The sequence below is a fragment of the Medicago sativa genome, chromosome 3, assembly GCF_051527215.1.
Source record: "Medicago sativa cultivar Bolivia chromosome 3, Bolivia_mono, whole genome shotgun sequence".
NCBI classification, from domain to species: Eukaryota; Viridiplantae; Streptophyta; class Magnoliopsida; order Fabales; family Fabaceae; genus Medicago; species Medicago sativa.
The window spans coordinates 19,894,755-19,922,324 of NC_140751.1; the positions used below are offsets into that span (position 1 = coordinate 19,894,755).

At 31.5% G+C, this 27,570-nt stretch overlaps 2 protein-coding genes, 1 long non-coding RNA gene and 1 pseudogene across 3 annotated transcripts; all 4 read right to left on the reverse strand.

The window, feature by feature from the left end:
- Positions 1-307: 307 nt before the first annotated feature.
- LOC146936238 (protein FAR1-RELATED SEQUENCE 5-like) lies at positions 308-1,721 on the reverse strand. The gene is made up of 3 exons (XM_085749171.1): positions 1,583-1,721; positions 1,418-1,494; positions 308-1,327 (listed from the first exon to the last, which is right to left on the reverse strand). The coding sequence occupies exons 2-3, from the start codon at positions 1,430-1,432 to the stop codon at positions 308-310; spliced, it is 1,035 nt and encodes a 344-aa protein (XP_085605297.1). The 5' UTR covers positions 1,433-1,494; positions 1,583-1,721.
- Positions 1,722-10,053: 8,332 nt separating this feature from the next.
- LOC146936239 (aspartic proteinase CDR1 pseudogene) lies at positions 10,054-10,962 on the reverse strand (annotated as a pseudogene).
- A 1,329-nt stretch (positions 10,963-12,291) lies between these two features.
- Positions 12,292-19,208, reverse strand: LOC146936240 (PHD finger-containing protein 6-like). The gene is made up of 8 exons (XM_085751199.1): positions 19,045-19,208; positions 17,353-17,438; positions 16,081-16,532; positions 15,413-15,571; positions 15,124-15,232; positions 13,834-14,067; positions 13,607-13,731; positions 12,292-12,992 (listed from the first exon to the last, which is right to left on the reverse strand). The coding sequence occupies exons 1-8, from the start codon at positions 19,072-19,074 to the stop codon at positions 12,556-12,558; spliced, it is 1,632 nt and encodes a 543-aa protein (XP_085607325.1). The 5' UTR covers positions 19,075-19,208; the 3' UTR covers positions 12,292-12,555.
- A 6,811-nt stretch (positions 19,209-26,019) lies between these two features.
- On the reverse strand, positions 26,020-26,684 carry LOC146936241 (uncharacterized). The gene is made up of 2 exons (XR_015033143.1): positions 26,348-26,684; positions 26,020-26,268 (listed from the first exon to the last, which is right to left on the reverse strand). It is a non-coding gene; the product is annotated as an uncharacterized LOC146936241 (long non-coding RNA).
- Between the last annotated feature and the right edge of the window lie 886 nt (positions 26,685-27,570).

Consider the following 27,570-nt stretch of genomic DNA (forward strand, 5'->3'; position numbering starts at 1 on the left):
GGGATGAAATCAAGATTACCAATGTTGGTCATTGCATTTCGTAGGAGATGCCATGCACATAACCTATGATAACTCTTGGGAAAAATTTTCTTGATCGCATTCACCATCTGTTATTATGGATACGGGAGTCTTACCCTTCATTGCAACCAATAACTGCTCAAGCAACCACACATATGTCCTTTCAACCTCATTTGAAACAATAGCGGTAGCAAAAATAATTTTCTGGTTGTGGTGGTTAACACCAGAGAACACAACAAATGGACAACTGTACTTATTTTTCTTATAAGTTGCATCGAAAGCAAGTACATCACCAAAGACTATCACTCCAGAATAAGTTTTGCAGCCTACCATCTGCACCAACCGTATGTGCAACAAACATCAATGGATCTTTACGGCACAGATCTTTAAGATACGTAACGGCACCTTTAGCATCCGAAAACATCACTTTTCTTTGTCTTAGAATTTGATTGTGTAAATCCTTTTTCAGAAATCCTACCTTATCATACCCGCCAGCGGCATTTGCAAACGCACCAATCATTTGCGTAACTTTGATTCCGGCATTGCCAAAGTTGGTAACTTGAATCTTATCAGACTTAGTCAGCTTCATATGAGCAGCCAGCAATGCACAATGTTTCTCACTCAACATATCATGATTGTGATCAAAGGTGAAAATTGTGATGTACCAACGTTGAGTAATTATATCAATATGCACACGAAATTTGGCTTCACAACCACAGTTGGTTTCATGTTTCGAACCACGCTTGCGTTCCTCTACTGTTAACCCCCTGTCTCTCCTGAAACCTTCTAGATTGCACACAAATGTTTGTTGAAGAACATCTCCATTCTTATTTTTTATTACTTGACCTTTCCTCACAGCAAAACCGTTCATCTTTGCAAACCAACAGTAAAAATTGTAAGCAACCTCAAGACTCCTAAATAGCAGCTTCGAAACATCTTCATTTTGCAAATTATACATATCCATCTTGACAATATCGTCAACACTCTCTATTACAATTGATTCATCTTCACTTCGAACTGAAAATATTGACTCATCCACATCGTCAGAATTTCCGTCCAAATCCTCATCATCTGCATGTGAAATTTCCTTGCGATCAACGAAATAATCAACTTCATCGTATTCAGAACCTAAGAAAGCTTCATCACTTTCGTTTTCTTCTGCTGATAACTGACCTTCATCGTCACCACTATCTCCTTCACCGTCACCATCATTTCCTTCGCCGTCACCAGTATCATCTGCTTCACCGTCACCATAATCATCCCCTTCCGCATCAGCTTCATTCTCATGTCTAATCTCATCCATTGCTTGCTAAAAACATGGTATATAAAACTAGGTCAGATAATCCGACAAACAAATGGGTCACAACCACATCTTGTATATTTGTAAATGTACACTTACATAATAAGCTTCCATTACTTCATTTCCAGGTGAATCTACAACAACATTTGCATTTGATTCTATATGGGTGCTTTAACCTTCAAATATATACAATTTCTATCAAAAAATAAAATTCAAATTGATTATTTTCAAAACTGAGTAAAGGTTAAAGTTATACAAACTTACCACTTATTATCATTCAAGAAAGTGAAGTGATGCCAAAATTTGGATCAATTGAAACGGTTCCAAGCAAAAAATCGATTTTGAAATCTAATTCCCTGATCGATTATGTGTAGTTATGAAGAAATTGTGAAGGAAACTGTTGTTCTCGTTTCAGTGTAAAGGCAAGGAAAAGAGGAAAGGTATTAATTTTGAACTACCCAAAATGACCTTACCATTCAATTTGTATATGTGATTAATGTAATATTGATTACCTACATCAACAAGTAACTAATACTGTGTTGACCTACACATGCAAGTAAACAGAACAGCATAAAAAAAAACTTGTCAAAGCAGATCGCGCACCATGCAAGACCCACAAGCGTCGCGTACCTTAAACGGCGCCTGGACATATATATCATTTACACTTTTAAATAAAGAATATATATATATATATATATATATATATATATATATATATATATATTTTTTTTTTACGGAAAATTAGAGAATTGTTTTTTTTTTTTTACGCAATTTTGCTAACCGTTTTAGAAACTGATGCCATCGTTAATCGTTCACATTAACATTGAAATCACTACTTAACATTCTCCCCCCAACTAATTTTCAATTATCAATTATTAACTGGAAAACAATTCAATTATCAACTTTTTCAAACTCTAGGTAGACTTTCGACATGGAAGAAACTGAAAAAGAGAAGAATCATGAATCAATTCAATTGGAACATCACTTTTGGATCCAAGTATTTTTAAGAATCTATTAAATTGGAAGCATCACTCACTTCTCAATGGTATGAATTTTGAAGCTATACATAGGTTAGGATTTATGTTACTGTACTATGAAGGGAGAAGAAAGTTGGACGACGGTGTGAGTACAGAGCATATGATTTCATGAGTTTATTTTATTATTATTATTAATTGATAGAAGATATGTAAATTACACTAATACCCTTATATTTAATTGGTTGTTTAAAAGAAAGACTTGGGTTTTTAGTAAATTATAAGTGGGAGTAGGCTTGTTAACTTACTCCTTCATGTTTTTGGGTGGGAGTAAGTTAGCAACCTCATATATATATAGGGAAATGTTAACTTGTGCCCTTAAGGCACAAGTTTAGAAGCTAAATGTAGAAAGGGTTGTGTTAACTTGTGCCCTAAGGACACATGTTAAGAAATTCAAAAAAAGAAATGTTCCCTTAAACTTTGTGCATTCAATTCATTAAAACATTAAAGATTAAATTTAATGCACGCATTTCAATACATTATTTCTACATTTATCTTCTAAACTTGTGCCTTAAGGGCACAAGTTAACATTTCTCTTTCTTAACATGTGCGCTTAGGGCACAAGTTAACACAACTCAAAAAAAAAGGTAACAATACTTGCATAATATGACAATATGTTTTTGAGCTTGTCAAAGATATTGAAATAATATCTCAAATTAAATCGAAATGTGCGATAAATAACAAAAGTAGTCACGTTGTGGCTTTAATGCTTGGAAACAAATATATAATTATTTTTCAACTCTATTGTTATGCCTATTGTTATGCTTACGTGCAATAACATTTGTTGTTAATGCATCGCGAAATCAAAAAGTCAACACATACGTTTGGACAATCGTAGACATTAATGCAATGAACAGGAACACCAGAGACAGTAATGTAGGGTAAAACACCTGTCATGCCAACAATAAATAAAAGAATGTTACAAAAATATGATAAAAAATTGTGTAGATATTTTTTGGGTTACTTGTTGTTGTTAGATCATAAAAAATTGTGTAGATGATAAAGAAGAAAAATTGGAAAGGGTGTGAAAAATGACTTACCCTCGCTTGTAACAACAAAAATTATGAAAAACAAGATGATCAAAGCATAAATAAATTTGAGAATTATAACCATTTTTTTCTTTTCATGTAACAAACATAAAATAGTTTGATCATTTTATAAATAAAAAATCCCATAATTCATTAAGTTCAATTTAACACTTTTTAGCACTAACGAAGTTGTAAGAAACCATTAATAAATTTATTATTATTACTAAATGTCTCTTAAATATATTAATGTGCTAGTTTACCTCTTGTTGCCAACCAAATCATGAAGGGAAAATGGCAAATGGTGAAACAAAGATAAAATGAAAAGATTTAGAGAAATTCGAAGTCGATGCCAAATTTATTAAATTGGGAAAATTTAGAAAAATGTCTAATACTAATACTTAAGAAGAAATAAAATGTGAAAATCATACAAGGTTTGAGAGTCAATTAAGAATAAAAAATGGCAAAAACTTTATTTCAGTATACCTCTAATACATTTGTCTTACGACTATTGCCTTTTTTTGACACAAACAAAACTTATGGCATTTCATTAATAATAATAGTAGCAATACATCTTGGAATTACATCAAAAATATTGCGTGAAGCATGTGATAAAGCTGCCCTTGCAAGAGCATGAGCGCTTCCGTTTGCTTGACGCCTAGTAAACACAATTTCATGGTTGTTAAAATTTTGGAGTAAATTTCTGCAACTTTTAACTATTAACCCATACTCCGAATGATTCACCTTATTGGAATGCACATCATCAACTAACATCTTGCAGTCTGATTCAAAGATAACCCTATGACCCAATGTTGTGATTCACTTGAGACCTTGATGCATCCCCCAAGCTTCACTCTCCGCCGGAGACATAGAAGCTTTTACGACTATTGCCTTAAATGTGATTTTTTCAATTAAGCTAAAAAGAATGCTTACTTTATCCTTAATAAATGAATAAAAATAAAGATGAATATACCCATGAAACAAAATTAAATTTGACTTTACGGGTGTGGATATCCGCTCCTAAGTATCCTCAGGAGCAATAATGAACTCAAAAGTCATGTAGTTTTTCAAAATAAAAAAAATAAAAAATACTTGTGGGTTGATTCGTTTATAATGAAAAGAAAATGAGCGTCAAGATTGTTGTTCTTTTTAGAAAATGAAAAGGAGAATAGGATTGTTGACACCAAACATGACTACTTACATACAATTTATTCTTATTTCTTTTTAATTCAATCCTAATTTTATAGATAAGTATTTCATCGACAACAATATAAATCAAGTAATTCATACATTTTTTTTAAACTAAGACCAAATAATACCCCTATTAACCATAATTTTGAGATGGTGAATTTTGACCTACCAGCTTGACAATAACTGTCCTAATAAGCACTTACTAACTGAGTTTGATGGTAAAAAAACGACGATGCGTATATTTTATAACTTAAAAAGGACTAGAAATTTAATAAGCCCTCAAAGCCCAGTGGAATACTGCTGAGAATATGTTCAAAGCTTAAGGTACTACTTAGAAATTGGAAGGCTTGATTTTAACTACAAAAATAAAGAAGGAATTACAGCCATGGTGGACATGAAAGTCCACATCGAAGTGTTGATCAATATTTTCAAAAAGTTTCAAGTCATTAGAAATTGGCTACGGAATGGATCATACATTAATGCAACCACTTTTATCCCAGGATTATTCAACTACTCATATGTGTAGTTTTGTAATGAAGAAACAAATTTCATTTGTGATTGTGGCTCATTCCGTTTGCATAGTTGAAATGGTGGCAACCAGTGTTGTATCTTTTAGCAAAGTAATTGTTGAACTAAACATTGCTTGGTGTTGTAAAACTAAACATGCATTCTGATCACAAACTATGATTGATTTGAAAGTTTGTTGTACTTGTAGCATCTTCTTTACAACACTTTAATTTCTTATTGTTTGAATTAAGTTGAGATGGTTCAAAGGGTAGTGTAATCAATATGATCGGTTTGACTTCGTTAGATAACATCCTGAATTTTATTTGTTATGCTTAAATTTGCAATCATTTTAGACGAAGATGGTGATCTTCTTAACTTGTTATGGCATTTCTTTTAGGCACTGTACAAAATCTTTCATGGCAACTCTTTTGGCTAACATAATGTTAGAGTATTCTTATAAGATTCAAGGTACCTTCCATTGCTGGAGTCGTTCCCAAGAAAGGTTTTGGAATACAGCATTTCACAATCCAAACTTCAGATGCATTCGAGGTCAGGTTTCATCCTCTACCTTACATAGTTGATCCAGTTGGTTCAACTATTTCGTAGACATATGCATTCGGATCATAATTGTAATGATAGGATGGGAGCACTCCAGCTGCATTGACTTACTATTAGTGAAAATTGCTAGTTAGATCACTTTAGTTGCTAAGGGCACAACGCAGATGCATTCTGCAGGTTGTGATTCATGCTGAACCGCATAGAGAGGAGCAGGGCAAAGGGCTAATTCATATGTGGTATGTTCTCAAAAGAGTTCCTTGGTCGAAAATGGTGTATAAACTTCGCTAAATATTTAGTGATTGCAAATAACCCTCTTTCCTGAGACGACTCACAACCCCGACTCATGATGCATCAGTTTCAAATCAAGAGGTTTAGAGAAATCTGAAAGCACTAAGGGTCTGTTTGTTTTGGATTTTTTTTTGGATAAAATCTATTTTTTTGAGTAAAAAATCACTTTTTTAGTTTTTGTTGTGTTTGTTTGAGATTTTTAAAAAATCTATTTTGCTAAAAAAATCATTTTTAGCCTCAAAATGAAAATCTATTTCAAGTAGCTTTTCCAAAATCTATTTTTTTCTTAATGCAAGGAACTCAAGTGTAAGTGTTTCAAATCTCAAAAAAATGATTTTTATGATATTAGACAAACAGAAATAGCTTTAGATTTTTTTAAAAATCTCTAGATTCTTTTAACTCAAAATCTATTTTTTTTAAAGCTGAAACAAACACACCCTAAAACTAGGGCAGTGGTCATGGCTGATTTCAACTAGTTAAAGGCTGCTTCAGCTTCTTCATTTCACAAGAATGTTATTTTATTCTTTAGTACGCCAAGGATGCTTTATTTAAACTTATCAAATATCATTAATGAAGGATAATTTTCATATGCTTAATAAATGAAAATTGAGTATGAACTGTATGCAAAATCTATTCCAAATTAATAGTAAAAAAATTCACACCTATAAGTATATGGAATAACCACATCAGCCTCAATCAAAGCATCGATACTGTTTTGATGCAAATTGAGAAGTACTAAGTTCAACTTTCATAGATTTTTGAGTCTTTTGTTTGAGTTTGGTACAATGTATGCAAAATTAGGGGAATATTTTTCATGTAAAATTCATTTCACGACACTTTTATTCCACCACCGTTTTGCTTTGATACCTACTTTACTACCACACACGTACTCCTATGTTCCACAACTTTTATCTACAAAATCTAAGTTCATTCATATATGAAACTAAGGTCTAATAATACTTAAGAAGAAATAAAATGTGAAAATCATACAAGGTTTGAGAGTCAATTAAGAATAAAAAATGGCAAAAACTTTATTTCAGTATACCTCTAATACATTTGTCTTACGACTATTGCCTTTTTTTGACACAAACAAAACTTATGGCATTTCATTAATAATAATAGTAGCAATACATCTTGGAATTACATCAAAAATATTGCGTGAAGCATGTGATAAAGCTGCCCTTGCAAGAGCATGAGCGCTTCCGTTTGCTTGACGCCTAGTAAACACAATTTCATGGTTGTTAAAATTTTGGAGTAAATTTCTGCAACTTTTAACTATTAACCCATACTCCGAATGATTCACCTTATTGGAATGCACATCATCAACTAACATCTTGCAGTCTGATTCAAAGATAACCCTATGACCCAATGTTGTGATTCACTTGAGACCTTGATGCATCTCCCAAGCTTCACTCTCCGCCGGAGACATAGAAGCTTTTACGACTATTGCCTTAAATGTGATTTTTTCAATTAAGCTAAAAAGAATGCTTACTTTATCCTTAATAAATGAATAAAAATAAAGATGAATATACCCATGAAACAAAATTAAATTTGACTTTACGGGTGTGGATATCCGCTCCTAAGTATCCTCAGGAGCAATAATGAACTCAAAAGTCATGTAGTTTTTCAAAATAAAAAAATAAAAAATACTTGTGGGTTGATTCGTTTATAATGAAAAGAAAATGAGCGTCAAGATTGTTGTTCTTTTTTAGAAAATGAAAAGGAGAATAGGATTGTTGACACCAAACATGACTACTTACATACAATTTATTCTTATTTCTTTTTAATTCAATCCTAATTTTATAGATAAGTATTTCATCGACAACAATATAAATCAAGTAATTCATACATTTTTTTTTAAACTAAGACCAAATAATACCCCTATGAACCATAATTTTGAGAGTGCGAATTTTGACCTACCAGCTTCACAATAAATGTCCTAATAAGCACTTACTAACTGAGTTTGATGGTAAAAAGACCCCGATGCGTATATTTTATAACTTAAAAAGGACTAGAAATTTAATAAGCCCTCAAAGCCCAGTGGAATATTGCTGAGAATATGTTCAAAGCTTAAGGTACTACTTAGAAATTGGAAGGCTTGATTTTAACTAAAAAAATAAAGAAGGAATTACAGCCATGGTGGACATGATAGTCCACATCGAAGTGTTGATCAATATTTTCAAAAAGTTTCAAGTCATTAGAAATGGGCTACGGAATGGATCATACATTAATGCAACCACGGAATGGATCATATGTGTAGTTTTGTAATGAAGAAACAAATTTCATTTGTGATTGTGGCTCATTCCGTTTGCATAGTTGAAATGGTGGCAACCAGTGTTGTATCTTTTAGCAAAGTAATTGTTGAACTAAACATTGCTTGGTGTTGCAGAACTAAACATGCATTTTGATCACAAACTATGATTGATTTGAAAGTTTGTTGTACTTGTAGCATCTTCTGTACAACACTTCAATTTCTTATTGTTTGAATTAAGTTGAGATGGTTCAAAGGGTAGTGTAATCAATATGACCGGTTTGACTTCATTAGATAACATCCTGAATTTTATTCGTTATGCTTAAATTTGCAATCATTATAAACGAAGATGGTGATCTTCTTAACTTGTTATGGCATTTCTTTTAGGCACTGTACAAAATCTTTCATGGCAACTCTTTTGGCTAACATAATGTTAGAGTATTCTTATAAGATTCAAGGTACCTTCCATTGCTGGAGTCGTTCCCAAGAAAGGTTTTGGAATACAGCATTTCACAATCCAAACTTCAGATGCATTCGAGGTCAGGTTTCATCCTCTACCATACATAGTTGATCCAGTTGGTTCAACTATTTCGTAGACAGATGCATTCGGATCATAATTGTAATGATAGGATGGGAGCACTCCAGCTGCATTGACTTGCTATTAGTGAAAATTGCTAGTTAGATCACTTTAGTTGCTAAGAGCACAACGCAGATGCATTCTGCAGGTTGTGATTCATGCTGAACCGCATAGAGAGGAGCAGGGCAAAGGGCTAATTCATATGTGGTATGTTCTCAAAAGAGTTCCTTGGTCGAAAATGGTGTATAAACTTCGCTAAATATTTAGTGATTGCAAATAACCCTCTTTCCTGAGACGACTCACAACCCCGACTCATGATGCATCAGTTTCAAATCAAGAGGTTTAGAGAAATCTGAAAGCACTAAGGGTCTGTTTGTTTTGGATTTTTTTTTGGATAAAATCTATTTTTTTGAGTAAAAAATCACTTTTTTAGTTTTTGTTGTGTTTGTTTGAGATTTTTAAAAAATCTATTTTGCTAAAAAAATCATTTTTAGCCTCAAAATGAAAATCTATTTCAAGTAGCTTTTCCAAAATCTATTTTTTTCTTAATGCAAGGAACTCAAGTGTAAGTGTTTCAAATCTCAAAAAAATGATTTTTATGATATTAGACAAACAGAAATAGCTTTAGATTTTTTTAAAAATCTCTAGATTCTTTTAACTCAAAATCTATTTTTTTTAAAGCTGAAACAAACACACCCTAAAACTAGGGCAGTGGTCATGGCTGATTTCAACTAGTTAAAGGCTGCTTCAGCTTCTTCATTTCACAAGAATGTTATTTTATTCTTTAGTACGCCAAGGATGCTTTATTTAAACTTATCAAATATCATTAATGAAGGATAATTTTCATATGCTTAATAAATGAAAATTGAGTATGAACTGTATGCAAAATCTATTCCAAATTAATAGTAAAAAAATTCACACCTATAAGTATATGGAATAACCACATCAGCCTCAATCAAAGCATCGATACTGTTTTGATGCAAATTGAGAAGTAGTAAGTTCAACTTTCATAGATTTTTGAGTCTTTTGTTTGAGTTTGGTACAATGTATGCAAAATTAGGGAAATATTTTTCATGTAAAATTGGTACTTATCAATATGATTTCTTATAAGAATATTGTTGCTAACTTCATTTTTGTAATACACTATTACCATTATATAGTTGGCTAAGTAAAACGTATGTAATTAATTTGGCCAGAGTTATATCCCAATATCTAAGATATCTGATATCATTAATATTTTTGTATTTTCACAAGTTACAATTATTGTAACTAATTAACAAGAACCCAATTTAAAGTAATATTCACTACTTGGTGCAATCAGTCGGCTTAAAAGAAACAACGTTCTTGAGTATATCAAAGCCAACTAAAAAATTTTGTTGTGCTATGTTCCCAAAGACAGCAAGAGGAAATTTTCCATTTGGGACAAAAGCAAAGCAAACAACATCGTGATCAATTTGAATGAAAGTGTTACGAGCATTCAACTGGATATCAGCACCACTAAAATGCGCAGTTATCACCGGAGCTTTCAAAATCTCTAATGTTGATTTGTAGCAAAGGCTTAACTGTTGAGCAGGATCTTTAGCACGTTTTAAATTAACTACATCAGCCACTGCGTCTTCCAGCTTAGAATATACTTGACGCGGCAAATGAGTAAATGTTGCTCCTGAATCAATAAAGGTATTTCCCTTTATATCGGATTGAAACGCAAAGGGATCCAATTTTATAACGACGTTTCCCACACTAAATGCTTCCAAAGTTGTGACATGACCACTATTAATAATGCCTAGGACTAAGGGAGTTGAAACGCAAAGGGATCCACTATTAACATTTGTTGTTTTTTGAAGGAGGATGTATCTTCAAATAACTACATGCATGTAAGCAGCCTATAGTCTAACAACACAACAAACGGCATATCATTCAAAGCTGGAAGAGAGAGGACAACATTAATAGCATGCATGAAAATTGCAACTGGCGTGAGTTAACTCATGCGGCGTGACTTAAGTAACGCATGTGTAAAAAACTAAGTCACGTTTTTTTACACTTGCGTTAGTTAACTAATGCAGGGGTATTTTCGTCACGGCTGAAGGGCACGAGCGAAAAGTGCAGGATGAAGAGCAGAATTCCAAACATAATGCTTTGTATCTCTAAAATTCTAACCAAACATGAATCCTAGGTTTTCCATCTCTATTGCAACATATTCTCTTACCAACCATTTCCGTTTCTTATTCAACATTGATGCTAATAAAACTGTAAGGTAACCACTCCCCTTCCATTGTATAATTATATCATTATTACAATTAAACCCTCTTTCTCTTTTTTTTTCTTCCCTTCAAATAAGATATGTATTGTTATGAACAATGGATGTTTTCTTTTCCAACAAGATTGAGCAACAATTCCTGTCAGTAGAAACTTTAGGGACTTCATATTTCCCAACATGATGATTCAGATGCATACACAACTTCAAGGTAATTTATACAACCTTAAGCTTCTCTTCCTCCTTCCAAATTCAATTTTGGATACACAAAATAATGATGAAATGCTTAAATTTGTTTATGTATTTGTTGGCATTGGGGTTTTACACGAACAACTTGCAATCAGAAATTGAAGTTTTCAGTGTCGACTGCTCCCGACTAAAAGAAAGAGATGTCAAGTTGCTTCCTGTTTTTTTTTCTTTTTTTCTTTCTGATATTGTTCACAAATTGTATTCTTCACCTTGAATGAATAACATGTGTAATATTGTATATGACATTAAGTGTGTACTGTGAATTTTCCTCTCGAGCATTCGTGAACCGTGAAAAACCAGATTAAAAAATTTCTTCAAAGATGAATCACTAAGTTCTATCCAACACATGAACTAATGTGTGTATTTCTTTGCACAAAATCATTATACAAGAACATCTCTCTTTTTTTTTGTTACTTACAAGAGTATCTATGAACTATGATAAGATTGAAGTAATTTTTTTCAAATATAAAAAAGTATCTGCATCATTATTTATAACTATATATGGTAACTTTACATTCCACTAATTTGATTATCCAAACTCTGTTTGTGAGTAAGTGTATAATATTGTTTTTCTCCAAATTTTAGAGGAAGAGAAATTTCAATGTTTTCAATATTAAGAACCGTTATGAAACTACTAGATGATTACATAAATATGCAAGGTATATTGTAGTTTGAGTAGTAATCACTTTTGTTTTGTGACAAAAGATAGCAATGCAAGTATGTGTAGTGGCACACCAACTAGAGTAACAAATACCTTTGTATTGGAAGTAACAATAGTGCAGTTTTTTTCCTAACATCTTGTCCCTATAACTTGTATATTGATTTCAAATTTCAATGGTGAAGATAAAAGTAGATAACAGAAGCAGGGCCAAAACTGAATTTTCATGTTTTTTTGTGGGTCAGCATAAAAGTAGATGAATGACTTACATATAGAAGACAACAATCATACTATATGTCCCACAATAACCTTCATTAATGAAATATGATGAGATATTATTGTATTCAAGTGTGCTGATTCAACCCCTCAAAAGAAAGTATATTGATTCATAATCATGAATTTGTAATTGATTCTTGATATGAAAAAACTTTTTCTTAGTTAAAAGCTAAATTTAAAATACAAATTATGTAAAAAAATACTAATATTCCCATAAGAAAACTATCTCCACCTTTAAGATATTATGAACATCACACATTCATCTGAACATTTACCATTTTACAATTCTACACCCGCGCAATGCGCGGGCCTCAATCTAGCTATATTCTAATTCTTGACTTTTCACCATTGAATGGAATTTCACAATGACTATTTTGTACCATGAGGTTGAAAGCCTGGTGGAACATCAAGTATGTCGTGCATTTTACGATACTTCTTGGCTGGGCTCTCAGATGATGGGTCAGAAGAATGATGCTCAACTTTGATCTTCTTTCTAAGGTCAGATGAAATTGATATGTTTCTACCATTCAAATTGCTTGAAGAGGTTGAGGTCTTTTCTTCTACCTTCTTAGAAGTGCTGCTCTGAAGAGGTGTTCTTTCCAAAGGCAACTGAGAGGAACTCTTGAGATTGTGATGAAGAACATTATCAATTCTTCCCACATCATTTCCTCCCATCATATCAATATCCATATCATCATCATCAACGGGATCCATGTCAGGAGGTAATCTTTTGTTAGCAGTATCAGATTTCTTTGCGCGAAAAACACCCCACAGGAAATATCCTCCATGCACAGCAGCAATAGTACCTGAAGGGAGATTGATTCGTGTTATCTTCATGAAGACACAGAAAGCAATTATAAATGCTGATATAATCGTGCAGGCAATAAGACAAACAAATTCATCTAAGTAAAATTCCCCAGATCAGAAGAATCAATGATCTTTTCAACCTGTTCTCCTGAAATTTTATTTTTAATACTCATTACTAATGAATCAATCTCGGGTTCTCCCGAACAATTTGTCGTTTGATGGAGCTCATTAACCATTGAGCCCAACCACTTGATTCCATTCAATTCAATCTTCATATAGAGCATTTGTAGCTTAAGGGTGTACAAAGTTGTCGGCAAATAACTTGCAATGAAATGATATTCCACACTAAGGAAGAATAAAAATGTAAATAAAATAATTTAAATGAAGGATAAAATTAGAAGAAAAACAAACTCCACCAAAACTTTGTATGCAGGTATAGATGTTTATAAAAAAAATTATAAGATTATAAATAAAATAGTTTAAAAGAAGAAAATTTTTGGCATCCCTTTTATATATAGGTATAGATTACAGTAAACTAGTTTCTCATAAATTACAATATTGAGATATAGAAACCAGTGTAATGAATGTTTGGACATATAGTAAATATACGTACCCCTTGAATCCTCACTGAGCTTATGTGAGGTGAATAGAAATAACTCCACCCCATTAATTAAACTTCTCAACATTAAGTTTTCATCATTCATAAACTTCAAGAGGCTATTTAGGCTCTTTCTGGACCTATAATCAATTGAAAACATTGTTTATAAGCCAGCTTAAATAACAAATAATAGCTTGTCACAAACAAAAGAAAGAGTATCAATGAAGGAATCAAAAGCTGACCTCACATTGTTATCTGATGGAAAGAAATATAATGCTATATCTTGAAGACTGGGAGAATAATTCTGGAAGTCATCAGTCAAGACATTCAAAGCAGGAAGTGATTCCAGTTGAAGGACTGAGGGAATTTTGCTTGAAAGATTGTATGCCTTCCTATTAACAGTGCATGGAGGTTGGGCCTCAAACCCATCATAAATTCCACCAGATGCAGCTTCTTGAAGAATTTGGAATTGGCCACTAGAAAATGGTTTTCATCATACGAAATTTCACATTAACAAAATTGAAAATGTCATGGAATGGACTTGGATCCTCTCCTAACTCTATCTCTCTCTTAATCTTACTCTCTTGATTATATTTATATTTTGTAATGAAGAGAGAGAGTGGGAGTAAGAGAGAGATAGAGAGCTTGGAGAGGGAAAGGGAGAAATAGGGAAGATCCCAGAAAATGCAAAGATTGAATCCATGAAAACAAGAATCAACAAGAGTTGCTTTTATTTTGAAAATAGAAAAATAAATAAGGTCTTGTCCATGGTCTCTTGACTGGAGCTGTGATTGTGCAGCCAAAAAGAGTGAATTACCATTTTGGTCCTTGGAATTTCAAGAATCCGATAATTACTCCCTCAAAATTATGAAATAACAATTTAGATTTTAGACTCTTAAAATGAAGAACATCAGTCAATTTAGTCCTCCCCCCATTCGAAATATATCTTTTGAAAATATCCATCGAATCAATGAATGACTCGCATATTGCTTTGAATCCTCTCAAGCATCCTTCAATTCAAACATAAAACCTTTCAAATTGGGGTGCTAAAGTCGGAAAAAATACTAACTTGAATGGGGTGCTAAAGAACTATGAGAAACTTTCAAACTGGTACTTTTTGAAAAATTAGAGAAACTATAAGCACCTGTAGAGTAACTTAACCTAAGCCCTCACCCCTTTATTTATTAACAAAAAGCACCCATGTTTTGAATTTGTGGTAATTTGTTCATGGGGACTTGATATTTATCACCAAAAAGTGAACGGTCAGTTTTTTTTTCCAAACAACAATCAAATATCGCAGAAAAGATGGTTCAAAATTTCATGCATGTAAAAATAAAAGGTTTACACGAAGCCCTGTAGGCTTTACATGTCCTTTTTATGAGATGACTTGAGTAATGCCATTTCAAACAGTGATAGATAAAACTTCAAGGAAATTTGAGAGTTTCATCCCACTAGTCACTACTCACTACAGATTTCCAACTAAGGCAATTTAAGAAAGAAGTTATTTATGGCAAAGGAAAAAAAGTACACACCTCCAAGCACGAATTGAAGAGGGCAAATGTTTTTGATAACGCTGGAAGTTTTCAACAAAACTTTGAATCTTGCTTTTTTCCATATTAAGTACATTATATTCAGCAACATCTAAAAAAAACGGAGAACAAATGGAAAATAAGATTAGAGATGATTGGTTCAAATCTGACAGGCTCAAATGACAATATCACAATTCATACCAAGATGCTTTGCCACATATATATTGAGATGTTACGAGAAAAAAAAAAGAGACAATTCGAAAAGTCCATTATAACTAGAAAAGTATCCTACCTGAAACAGCAACAGGTACAGATTTAGTAGCAGATAAATCATTACAGGGTGACTCTCTTATAGGCTTTTCTATATGAAGATCGGCATATTGAACTCTTCTGTTAGGTATTGGTGGACCCGCTCGTCGTTCAGATACAAGTCTATGCTCCTTTAATGGTCCTACAATAAGAACAATCTCAAAAAGAAATCCCAAGCAAACATCATGGAAAATGTGTGAGTAACGGCTTTAAACATTTCTTCATACTATTATCCCATAGTCATATTGGTTCAACTCACTGACAGTGTAATTCTCCTACACTGTCAGTTTCAAATTCAGTGGATGAAAATTTAATCCAGCTCACTAAATGTAAAAACTCTTCAAAGCAATGCAGTCATGCTACTAATCTTCAAACCTATTTCGGTAGAACTATATCATAAAGTATCACAACAGTGACAAGAACAAATTTTTCAGCAACCACAATTTAATTCCATCAAATCAGCTCAAAGTCCAGAGAAATTCAGACTAGGAGTTACACATTTTGATAATGTGAAACAAATATGATTGCAGTAAAACACAATCTCAGAATATTTGTTTCACATTATCAAACCTTTGACAGTATCACATAATATTACTTTAAAGATAATAGGGATTGCAGCAAAACACAATCTCAGATTATTTTGTTTCTCACCTAATGATGATGAAGCATGTTGATCGGATATTCGATTTTTCTGACCTCCATTTCTTGGAAACATCCCATGTGCCATAGGTGATATGCTAGGATTTGGTTTCGGAGTCAAGGATGGAATCCTTGTAAAAAGACTTTTTGATGCCACACGACCCCTTCTGGTCATCGACAAAGCAGGTCTTCCTGGATTAGCCTTCCTAGTCATCAGCAAAGTGGAGCTCGATGGAGGAGTAGGTTTGATGGAAACATTACAACTAGAAAGTTTTATAACTTCATCCTCTTGAAGGTACTTCACTTTCCCTCTTGGGCCTGTTCTAGCAGATTGTTGCCTTTTGGAAGCCTGCAAGCCAGAATCCTGCTTCGCTATACATTGTGAAGTTGAACCATTGTTGGATTGGCATGGTTCACAAAGCCAGTAATCTGGAACTTCCATGAGATTAATCTTCATGCAGTAACTGAAATGAGACAGAAATAAGATAGACTTAGAACAAAATTGTATGCAGCACTAGTACAGTAAAAAGGGATATACAAAACCATTGTTCCAAAACCAAAGTCAATCATTTGTAAGAGCAGAAGCAAATATGTAAAACTATTAGTCCAAGTTAGATTCCAAACTTGTATTTTGGTTTTATCCTTCTTTAACCCACTCACTAATACATCATTACCTCTACATTGACTTATTTGTGGGAAAGCCAAGTTATGTCACTGACTAAACACATAAAAGTTGATTACCACTTTGTCAAAGAAAATATCCTTTCAAGCATCATCAAGACATCTTTTCTGAATTTCAAGGATCGGCAAGCAGACATGTAGACAAGGTACTCCAAATGCTCTAGTTTGAGGAAAAGTACCTTCTTAAAGACATTTAACAATACTCTCTACTTTTGACATTAGGAGTAAATGCATCTAACATGTATATGCTCTAGTTTGAAGAAAAGTAATGATTTTAATGGTAGTTATTGCTGATTTATTCCTTTTAATCTTTGATATCAGTCCACAGTTTAAAGAGACAGTCCTAGGATGTCCATTGATTCCAATTCTAAAGGTTTAGGAATTTAGACACTATGCCTTTGTATATATGTATTTGTACAGTTGTTTGTGAGATATATAAGACAAATTCAGATTCAATGCAATAAATTGGAAAAAAAAAAATTTATCAAGAAAAAACAAAGTCAGAAAAAGAAAGAATATGAAAAAAGTCAGAATAAGAAAAAATATAAGAGGAAATTATCAGTGTTCATCAAAAAAAGGTAAGAGGAAAAGAGAGATCATTACACATGTTCACGATTCACTTTGCATTTAGAGCAAGTAACAATTACTTCACCAAAGCCAGCATTACCACATATGTCACAAGGTTCAACCTGCAAAGTAATAATAAACACATAAACGTCAACTAACTCAACTATAGTTCACAAAATGCTCTAGCCTAGAACAGTTCAGAAAATGTTATTTGCTAGTGGATAATTTTCACCAAAAATTATAACATTCTGAAGCATTTATTCACAAATTGATCTATAGCACACTTCATGTCAGTTTCATTAGCTATGGCAGTTAGAAATCAGAATCCATTTCGGATAAAATCTAAATGAAAAGCAGGGAAAATCACATAATCCAAATAAGCTCAATACAGAACAATGCAGTAATGAAACAGAATCTTGCACAAAAGTTTTCTGAATCACACAAACAGAGTGAAAACTTCTGCTGTTAAAACCTAAGACACAATCTCCAACAGACAATATCAATAAGCCTAACAAGAACAAGCAAACAGACCACAAATCGAAATCTGGTAGTATACTTTCTCCACAAAAAGTTAAGCCATTTTGGCATAAGAGTGTGTTAGCTTTTATCATCCTTGTTAAAAACCAATTTCTACCCAATGTTGAACATCTTAGATTCCCACAAAAACAAATCAAAACTTTACAAGGTAACAGAACCCAAAAAAAACAAAAACTTCAAAATTCCGACTTAAGTAATTTCAAGAAAACTTCAACCATTTTGGTGTATGACCTAAAACCTATCAATGAAAAACAGAGCATAGAAAAACTAACATAAACAATAAAGAAGTGTCGGTGTCGTGTTGGTGTAACACCAAAAACGCCTTCTATTAGAAGTGTCGGTGCCACAATAAAATCATCTGTAATCAATTGTCAGCATAATCACCAACATTTGAAGCTTATCACTGCAATTATTACCCCCATTTTTGAATTCAATCATTAACAAAATTTAAAGCACACAACATTTTTCACTTCAAAATCAATCTAGTAACAATAAAACAAAAAAAAAAAAAAATACACAAACATACCCTACAAGATTAAAGTTCATTTCTATGAAGCACGAACACTCCTTGGATAAGGCGTGTCCCCGTGTCAGACACGTGTCGTGTCTGACACGGACACACCACTGACACCTATAATTACACTAAATTATGTGATTTTCTAAAAAAATTAACTGCGTCGGCGTGTCCGTGTTCGTGCTTCATAGGTTCATTTCAACACAAATATCCAAATAAAATTAAAAAGAAATCGTGCATACCCCCATACCCCACCATCTCAAAAAAAAAAAAAAAACACTTAAAAAACACAAGAAAATCAGAAAGAAAGAAAATCTCTTTCCCCATCATGACCAAAAAGCACAAAAAAAATCAGTAACAGTAGCAAAATCCAACTAAAAACCACGAATTCCATATAAAAAATTGTGCTTTTTCAAAAAAGGTGAAAGGAGAAAAATCATCAATCATCATTTCTGAAGTGAACAAACCAAACATCAACAACAAAAATAGCTTAATAATCCAAAAATAGCTTAAAAATGAAGCACAGAAAAACGTTACTGAAAACAGAAACAAGAAAATGCAAGAACTTTCTTCATCAACAGAAAACAGAAACAAACATGAACAATAAACAGAGAAAAATGGTATCAAAATATGAAACAGAGAATTTTTTTGCTATAAACGGAAAAAAAATTCATTACCCCATGAACATTGATTCTTCTTCGCTGCATTGTTGCTGAGAGAGAGAGAGAGAGAGAGAGAGAGAGAAACCCTAAAAAGAGGGTTTTTTATTTTCGGTTTTGATTTTTAGTTGAAGAAGAAATGAAATAGTAGTAGCAATGTGAGTGAGAAATGAGAAATGTGTGAGAGTGAGTGTGAGTTTTCTGTTTTTATTATGTGAGAGAACCTTAGTAAACAAGTTAGGACAAAAAGACAAAATAGAAAGAGAGAGAGAATGTGGACTAGTACTTTGAATTGAATTCACCATGAGACCAACTTTGTTATTTTATTTATAAAAAAGTAATAGACCCGTCGATTCACACCCGTCGTATTCAACGGTCCACGTGTTATTACGATAATTGGAATCAACATATAAGAAAATAAATTTACTTTCGTCAAAAAAGAAAATAAATTTTCTAGACCAGTCCATTCACATCGGTCTTGTTCACACGGTTCGCGTGTTATTACGATAATTGGAGTCAACATATAAGAGAATAAATTTACTAGACCTGTCTATTCGCACCGGTCGTATTCAACGGTTCGTGTGTTATTACGATAATTGGAATCAACGTATAAGAGAATAAATTTACTAGACCCGTCCATTCACACTGGTCATATTCAACGGCTTGCGTGTTATTACGATAATTGGAATCAACATTTAAGAGAATAAATTTACTAGGCTTGTGCGTTCGCACGAGTCGTATGTTATTACGATAATTATTGTCGGATTCAACATATAAGAAAATAAATTGATTATTTTGATGATAATACTTTGTTTGGTTTGGCGGATATTTGGAAACTGGCTCTGAGGATGGGAGCGATTCGATAAAATCAATTTTTTAAGGTTATCCACATTGTTATTTTTACTTGATAGTTAGGTAGTATTATATAGATATTTTTTATTTTTAATTCGTTTTGATTAATTTTGTTGAAAATGTGTTTTTAAAGCGTTTTGATTATGAATGAATCTTTTGAAAAGGATCATGCAAGAAGAAATACGATGGAATAATTACGCAATTTTATTGATTTAGTCGAATAATAAAAATGACACATCTTTATGAATTCGTTCAAAACACCAATAATCTTTAAAGCGAGTTTGGGTTGAAGAGAGAGAAAAGGGAGGAGAGAAAGAGAAGAGAGACTAATAGCTTCTCAAAAAAGTTATAAGCTAATGTAAAAAGATTTTTACCAAACATGTTGCATCTTATCAAAACAAACTTATAAACTAATACAATAAGTTGTAAGCTATAAGCTAGTTTACTCAGCCTATGAATTACTCTTGTTTGGAAAAGGGGTATAGAGTAGAGATAGGTTCAAAAGTAGTAACATGAAAGGTGTTTTTTTTTGTTAAAGTTTTGTCCTTGCTAGTCTAAAAAAATGGAGAAGGTACAGCTAGCGCCTAACATAGCATGTAATAGCAAACTCATATATGACCGATAAATGAAGTGAATTTTTGGTTAATAATTGATTCTCTTTTGGTTAAGAATTGATTCTCTAAATTTGATTATGGGTAAAAGTAAATTGAATACTTCCACTGTCTCACAATATTAGTCGTTTAAGTTTTGTGCACGATATTAAGGAAATGAATAATTGTGTTGATTTCAATGGTAAAATTAATATCATTTACTAAAATACTTTCATTAATTGTAGTTAGTGGAGTAGCTAAGTTGGATAAAATTTAATAAATAAAGGTATAATAGTGAGAAAAAAATGCAGCATTGGTATTGTAAAATGACAATTATTTTGAGAAAAAATACTAAAGAGACAATAAGTGTGAGACGAAGAGAATATAAAGTAAGTTATGTTTGGTTGTATTTATGTAAGAAAAATGCTAACCTGTGCTTTTAAGGCATATATTAAAGAATTTAAAATGAAAATTTTGTCTAGAAATTTAAAATGAAAATTTTATCTAGGAAATTGTGCAAATCTTTTTTTTGAAGAAGCTAAATAAATGAAAATTTTGTCTAGGAATTTAAAATGAAAATTTTATCTAGGAAAAGAAAAAAATACTAAAGAGAAAATAAGTGTGAGACGAAGAGAATATAAAGTAAGTTATGTTTGGTTGTATTTATGTAAGGAAAATGCTAACTTGTGCTTTTAAGGCATATATTAAAGAATTTAAAATGAAAATTTTGTCTAGGAATTTAAAATGAAAATTTTATCTAGGAAATTGTGCAAATCTTTTTTTTTTGAAGAAGCTAAATTAACCCACCTCAATTGACACCGGTGAGAATTTGTATTTATGTAAGGAAAATGTTAACTTGTGCTTTTAAGGCATATATTAAAGAATTTAAAATGAAAATTTTGTCTAGGAATTTAAAATGAAAATTTTATCTAGGAAATTGTGCAAATCTTTTTTTTTGAAGAAGCTAAATTAACCCACCTCAATTGACACCGGTGAGAATAGAACCTGAGACCTCGATGAGGAGCACACTCCCAGATCCCAAACCAATACCACTAGGCCAATTGTGCAAATCTATTCTTTTAGTGATTGAAAATTAATGTTTTCTAATAAATACTCCCTCCGTCCCATATTATAAGAAAAAAAAATCACACTTATTAATAAAACCAAAACATACTCCCTTTGGTCACATTTATAAGCAAAAATGTACTTTTTAAGTTCATTGAATACATAATGTATTTGGTCTATATATTGACCAAATACATTAAGTATTGAATGAATCTAAAAAGTGTTTTTTTGCTTATAAATGTGACATGAGGGAGTAGTAGTTTGAAACATAGTTTATTGTGTTATCCTTGGAATAAGTTTCATAGAAAGATGAAAAAACAATTTTTATTGGTTATTAGTTATAGAGAAAATGAAAGAGAAAGCATAATGAAGGCAAATTGCATTTAATTTCTCCTTGGAAAAGATGATTTTTTGAAAAAACATAATTAAATATGATAAAAGTTGATCTTTTTTGCTTATAATTTGGGACAAAGAAAATGAGTTTTTTATACTTATAATGTAGGACGGAGGGAGTATTTATCATTTATATAATCCTCAACATGTGTCCTAAAGAAATAAGTTAGCATGACTATGTAAAAATGAAGTTAACAATTAATTTGATCTTAAAATTAATTGTCGAAGTCAAAAGCTGTAAATTTTAGCTTAAAATAGAATTAATTATATAGACAAAATCAATTCATTTTTAAATCATCCAAACATGAAAATCAGCTAACAACCTACAAAATCACTTTTGATCTTTCAAAATTAAAACCAAACATATAAGAAAGACTTATTTTAACCCAATAAAGTTTGTCTTGCATATAAGAAAAAGTTGTGAGGACGATGATGGTGACTATGGTTGGTGTGAGGATACGTCCATGGTGATTATCATTTTAAATTTTTTAACAAATATCCTTAAAGTATTTGTTAGTAATTTCTTTGTTATTACTCCCTCCATTCCTTTTCTTTTGATGTTTTAGAGTTTCAATTATATTCCAAAACTTTTGATGTTTTAGTGAATTTATTATTGTTTTCTCAAGTTTACCCTTGTTGGAAAACACCATAAACTATTAAAGTAGTTGTGACCTTTGGTTGACTACATGTGAATTTAATGATAAATAAGGACATTTTAGTCAAAAACACATAAATATTTATATACTTTAATTACTCCTTAAAACTTGTGTCAATAGCTAAAACATCAAAAGAAAAGGAATTGAGTGAGTAATACAAAAATGCTCGTAATATCTAATCTTGAAAATTGTGTATTCAATTTTTATAGGAAATTGTGTATTTGATTATGGCTCAAATTAACATATCAACATTTTTTTTTTGTGGTGTCCAGAGTTCGAACCCCAAACTTTGATATGTTAATTTTTTTTTGTGGTGTCCGGAGCTTGGGGTTTAAACTCCGGACACCACAAAAAAAATGTTGATATATTAATTTTTTAAATATTAATTTACATGTAAAAAAAACTATATTTAATATTAATTTATACTAAAAATAAGATGATTTTTTAGTAGTATGTGAATTCTTATAAATTTAAAGTGCAAATTTTATAAATATCTTAAGGAGTATTAATATAATAATTTTTACATATTTCACATATTAGTGTAACTATTTACATTTTATATATTAATTTTTGACTAGAACTTTTAATAATAACTCATTTTATATTTTAGAGTCCTTTACCACATAATACTTATAAGAGTGAGTCTGTATAATCTCTAGCTATCCATTTAATGTTTAAGCTATAATTTATGACATTTATAAAAAAAAATAGCTTATATATCTAACATATATCGTAATTTACAATGTCAAAATCTATGCTTGAAAAACCCTATCTTGTTTCATTTGTGAAAAACATTATATGTCTTACTATGTTTTTTTTTTGAAGGAATATGTCTTACTATGTTGTTCTCAAACATTTGTTTGTCCGTAGATTCAACAAGTATAAAATGTTTTAATTTTTCTATTGTGTTAATGTATTTTCTATTGAGAAATTTAAATTTAAAGTAGAAAAACATTTATTTTAAATCAATGTAAGTACTTTGCTCAAATTATCAAAATATATGTTTCATATTAAACTTATAAATGTTCCATACTATTTTCAAGGAGTTTTATTTAAGTTGCCCTTTAATTAAAAATTCATATATATACTTTACTCAACCAACTTATGTTTAAAAGTGTGGTATACAATACAGTAACAGTGTGTTTGGAAGAGGAGAAATAGAAGCAAGAGAGAAGGGAACGAGAGAAATAGCGAAGAAACACGAAACTTCTTTCGTTTGGTTCAGCGCAGAAAATAAAGAGAGTGATTAAAAACACGTGGGACCCACTCAAATTTGAGTCTCCCCATTTATGCGAAGAAAGTGGAAGAGAAAGCACTACTTTTTTGCTATTCCAACTTTGTCCCTGTCTTCAACAAGTGTATTGCTCTGTTTGAGAACTTTGCTCTACCAAAACACAGATCTCAGGAAGAAATAATAGAGAAGGAAGTGACCCTGGTGAATGATCATGCGGTGGTGGCGGTTACTTTGTGAAAAGACAATCGACTCCCAATATTTTTTGAGTGAAATTTATATGATTAAAAACAATACAAATTAAAAAACCATGCGGTGGTGTTGGATAAATGAAGGGAAGGTCTTCGTGGTAGGGAGGGTGGAATGAGATGTAGTGGGTGGGTTGGGTATCTTGATGATGGAGGCTTTTGATTTTTTTTTTCTTCTTCCTTTTTTCTTAACTAATAAGTTGTTGCGTTGGTCTAATAAATTAAAGTGTTTGATTTATCAAATTAATTAATTAATAAATGAAATAATTAAATTAACGATTAATTAATCTAATATTAGTTAAATTAATCTAATTATTTAAACTGCTCAATAATTAAATCAAGTATTCTTCAAAAAAAAGAAAAATTAAATCAAGTAATTAAATTAATTAAATCATGTTTATGTAAAAGATTTCTTAGCTCAAGGGTATTTTTGTACTTTTCAATATAATCAACATTTCTCTCTTTTCTATTTCTCTTCTCTTTCTCTTATAGCAAACAATCCATCAAATCTACTCTATTTCTCACATATTTCTCTCTTTTCATACTCTCTCTCTCTCACTAATTTCTCTCTTTCCAACTTCTCTTCTCAACCAAACACATCCTAAGGGTATGAAGATAATCTATTTGTACAACCTCTAAATCAAGGTACATCAAAATTCTTCCCATATTACAATTATGTGAATCACATCACATGAGTGACATTTTTAAAATCTCTTTCCCGATTTTTGTTTTTGTTTTTCATTAGATCACACACATCATGTTGACAACATATATAGTACTAGATCGTCTACCCGTGCTGCCGCACGGGCCATATATAGTCAATAACAAATTTTGCTGTTTATGATATGTTGTGTAATGAAAGTTGTGAAACGTACATGACACCGACGCGACGTAATAATTTAACGTTGATAACAAACATAATATGGTACATGTTACATAACTTCAGAATGGTGTAAAACTAACATACAAACGGAACCACTCAAGGTTAAAAGTTGCCTTTGATGTTCTAATAAGGGAACTGTTAATTAGAGAATAGCCTTGGAAATCTACATAACTTGTCAATTATTCTATGCCATTGGTATAAACCATAATGCACTTCTCCATAAAAGTAACATTGGAAGATATCCATGAAGTAAATCGCAGCAGACAATGCTTTTAATCATTTGTCCCCCACTAAAAAATTCTCAATGCATAAGCCATTAAATGCCAATACGGAACCCCAATGATCATAAGTGGATGTGCTTCTAAATCGTTCCAAAATCGGCCACAATGGGAATTTTTCAATGTTTATCCACAAAGTATAAAAAAGTTTATTTACAAAAAATTAATCTGATAATTTAATGGAAACAATTGGAGACAGTACACATGTAAACATCTTAACTAAAATGTGGGAGAAGAAAAACTGTTTTTTTAAGAAAGGTTTTTTCAAAAATTCCATAAATAATTAGAGACAGGACCATATGCCATAGAAGAACATTTGTATAATTTTCTTATAATTATTTGTGATGGCAGTCACAACAAACTTCAATTAAAAACTTAATTTGACATATTATTGACTAATTAGGAGGATGTGACCGAAGTTTGGCCACTACACATAAGTGTCAAATATATTTTTATAATGCATGAAGCAAGGACAACCATTGCAAAACATTTGCAATATCATTGCTTCCCAAATATACATATTTATGGTACCCCAAATATACTCCTCAGATATACGGTCATATGCAGGGATTGTTACCTCAAAATTGAATGGATATATATTGAGTTATATAAATTATTAGTTTATTCCCTCATTGCAATGAACTCAAATAGTTATAGTTTAATAAGTAGTCAATAAGGGAAATGCATAATTTTTCATTTGATACCTGTTCATAGGAATGAATATATGAGTATTACTTAGTTTAAAATATAGTGTAAGCTTGAATATTAAGGTGCAATAGATTGAAGACCATCAATAGTTAAACCAAACAGTAACAAAGTAGAAATACTGCCATTAAAGTAGCTGAAGACCAAAGGTCATATTACAGATGGGATACCAAAATTCCAGCCATGGATCGCTCTGAATTTGAAAGACTAACAACAAAGGAAATTTAACATACGGAAACGACAACTTAATCAAAGACATAACATGAAAAACGGAAACAAATCAAAAAACAGCAGCTGCATCCCTTCTTCAATTTCAGTAACGGGGTTGGGAATCAATGGCGCTGCACAATCATAGAATATCAAATCAACATTTGTGAAATGGAAATATAAATACGGTTAAGTTGAACTTGTTAATCTTACCAGTCAGAGAATGGTATGATATGAAGGTTTCCAGGTCTATGTTAGCCATAACTTGATTGATAATAACAAAAGGCAGAGCAAGCTGTAATGACCCTTTTGCATTATAGCACGCGTATATATAGCAGCATGGCACACATCAGCTGTTGAGTTTTCTTTTGCATAGGAAACAGAATAAAATTAAATGTCCTAGTAAGCTGGATAGTTATATTAAACCAACAACATATAATTAAATGCATTGGGAGGGTAATTCGAATTCAAAAAATTTCAAATGTGGAGCCAAAATTGTAGAATTAGGGTTTTGCAATTAGGTTAGCATTGTTTGCTAGGATTAGATATAAAGGATTTAAAAATAAGATACATATTTATACGAAGATAATATATTTAGACAATTAATAAGAATAATAATTGAATAATTAAATTTAAATCACACACACATATATATATTCCATAAATTTTAATTTAATTTATGTAATATTAGGGTTAAAAATACATACTTACATGAGCTAGCATTTCACAGGCTTACTGAGCAGCAAAGATGCAACATATGCAAAAATAGAAGCCTATTTTAATCGTATGCACCTCATTCACATCAAAAAATGTCATATCCACATTAATCAATAAAAGGTAATAAGAAAGAAATCCAGAAAATAAGACTAAGAAATGTTATATAAATAGAAAAAGGAGGGTTTAAATATCCAACCATCTATATATATAATAGAGTAACTTGAGTTTCTATCATGTCACAAAAATCAATAAATAGTTAAAAAAACAAGGGAAGAGTTTGGAAGAAAACAAAAACTACCATATATAATTGAAGAGTACCATCCAAGAGTAGTTTGGAGATAGTGATGTTGATCCAAACCAAATTTATAAAAAATTTCAAATAATCATAAACAAAATAAAAAGTCCTAAGAGTATAACTTTCATAAACACTACAGAAATTGTTCTAATTGATCAAATATTAAAATCATGTTTTCTATTAATTTAAGCTTATATAATCATTTCTATGGTTCAAGGCAAGTACAACTTCATTCTCACAAAAGAAAGTATCCTAGAATTGGTTCTATAGTTTAAGACATATACTAATGATCATATAGTTAAGTGTGATTTTTGATGGCATAATCATATGAATAGGTGAAGAAAATGATAATTAAAACGAAAGAAAGTATCAATTACTTACTTGGTTCTTGATGAACAATGCAAGTTTCTTTTTTTCTCTCATT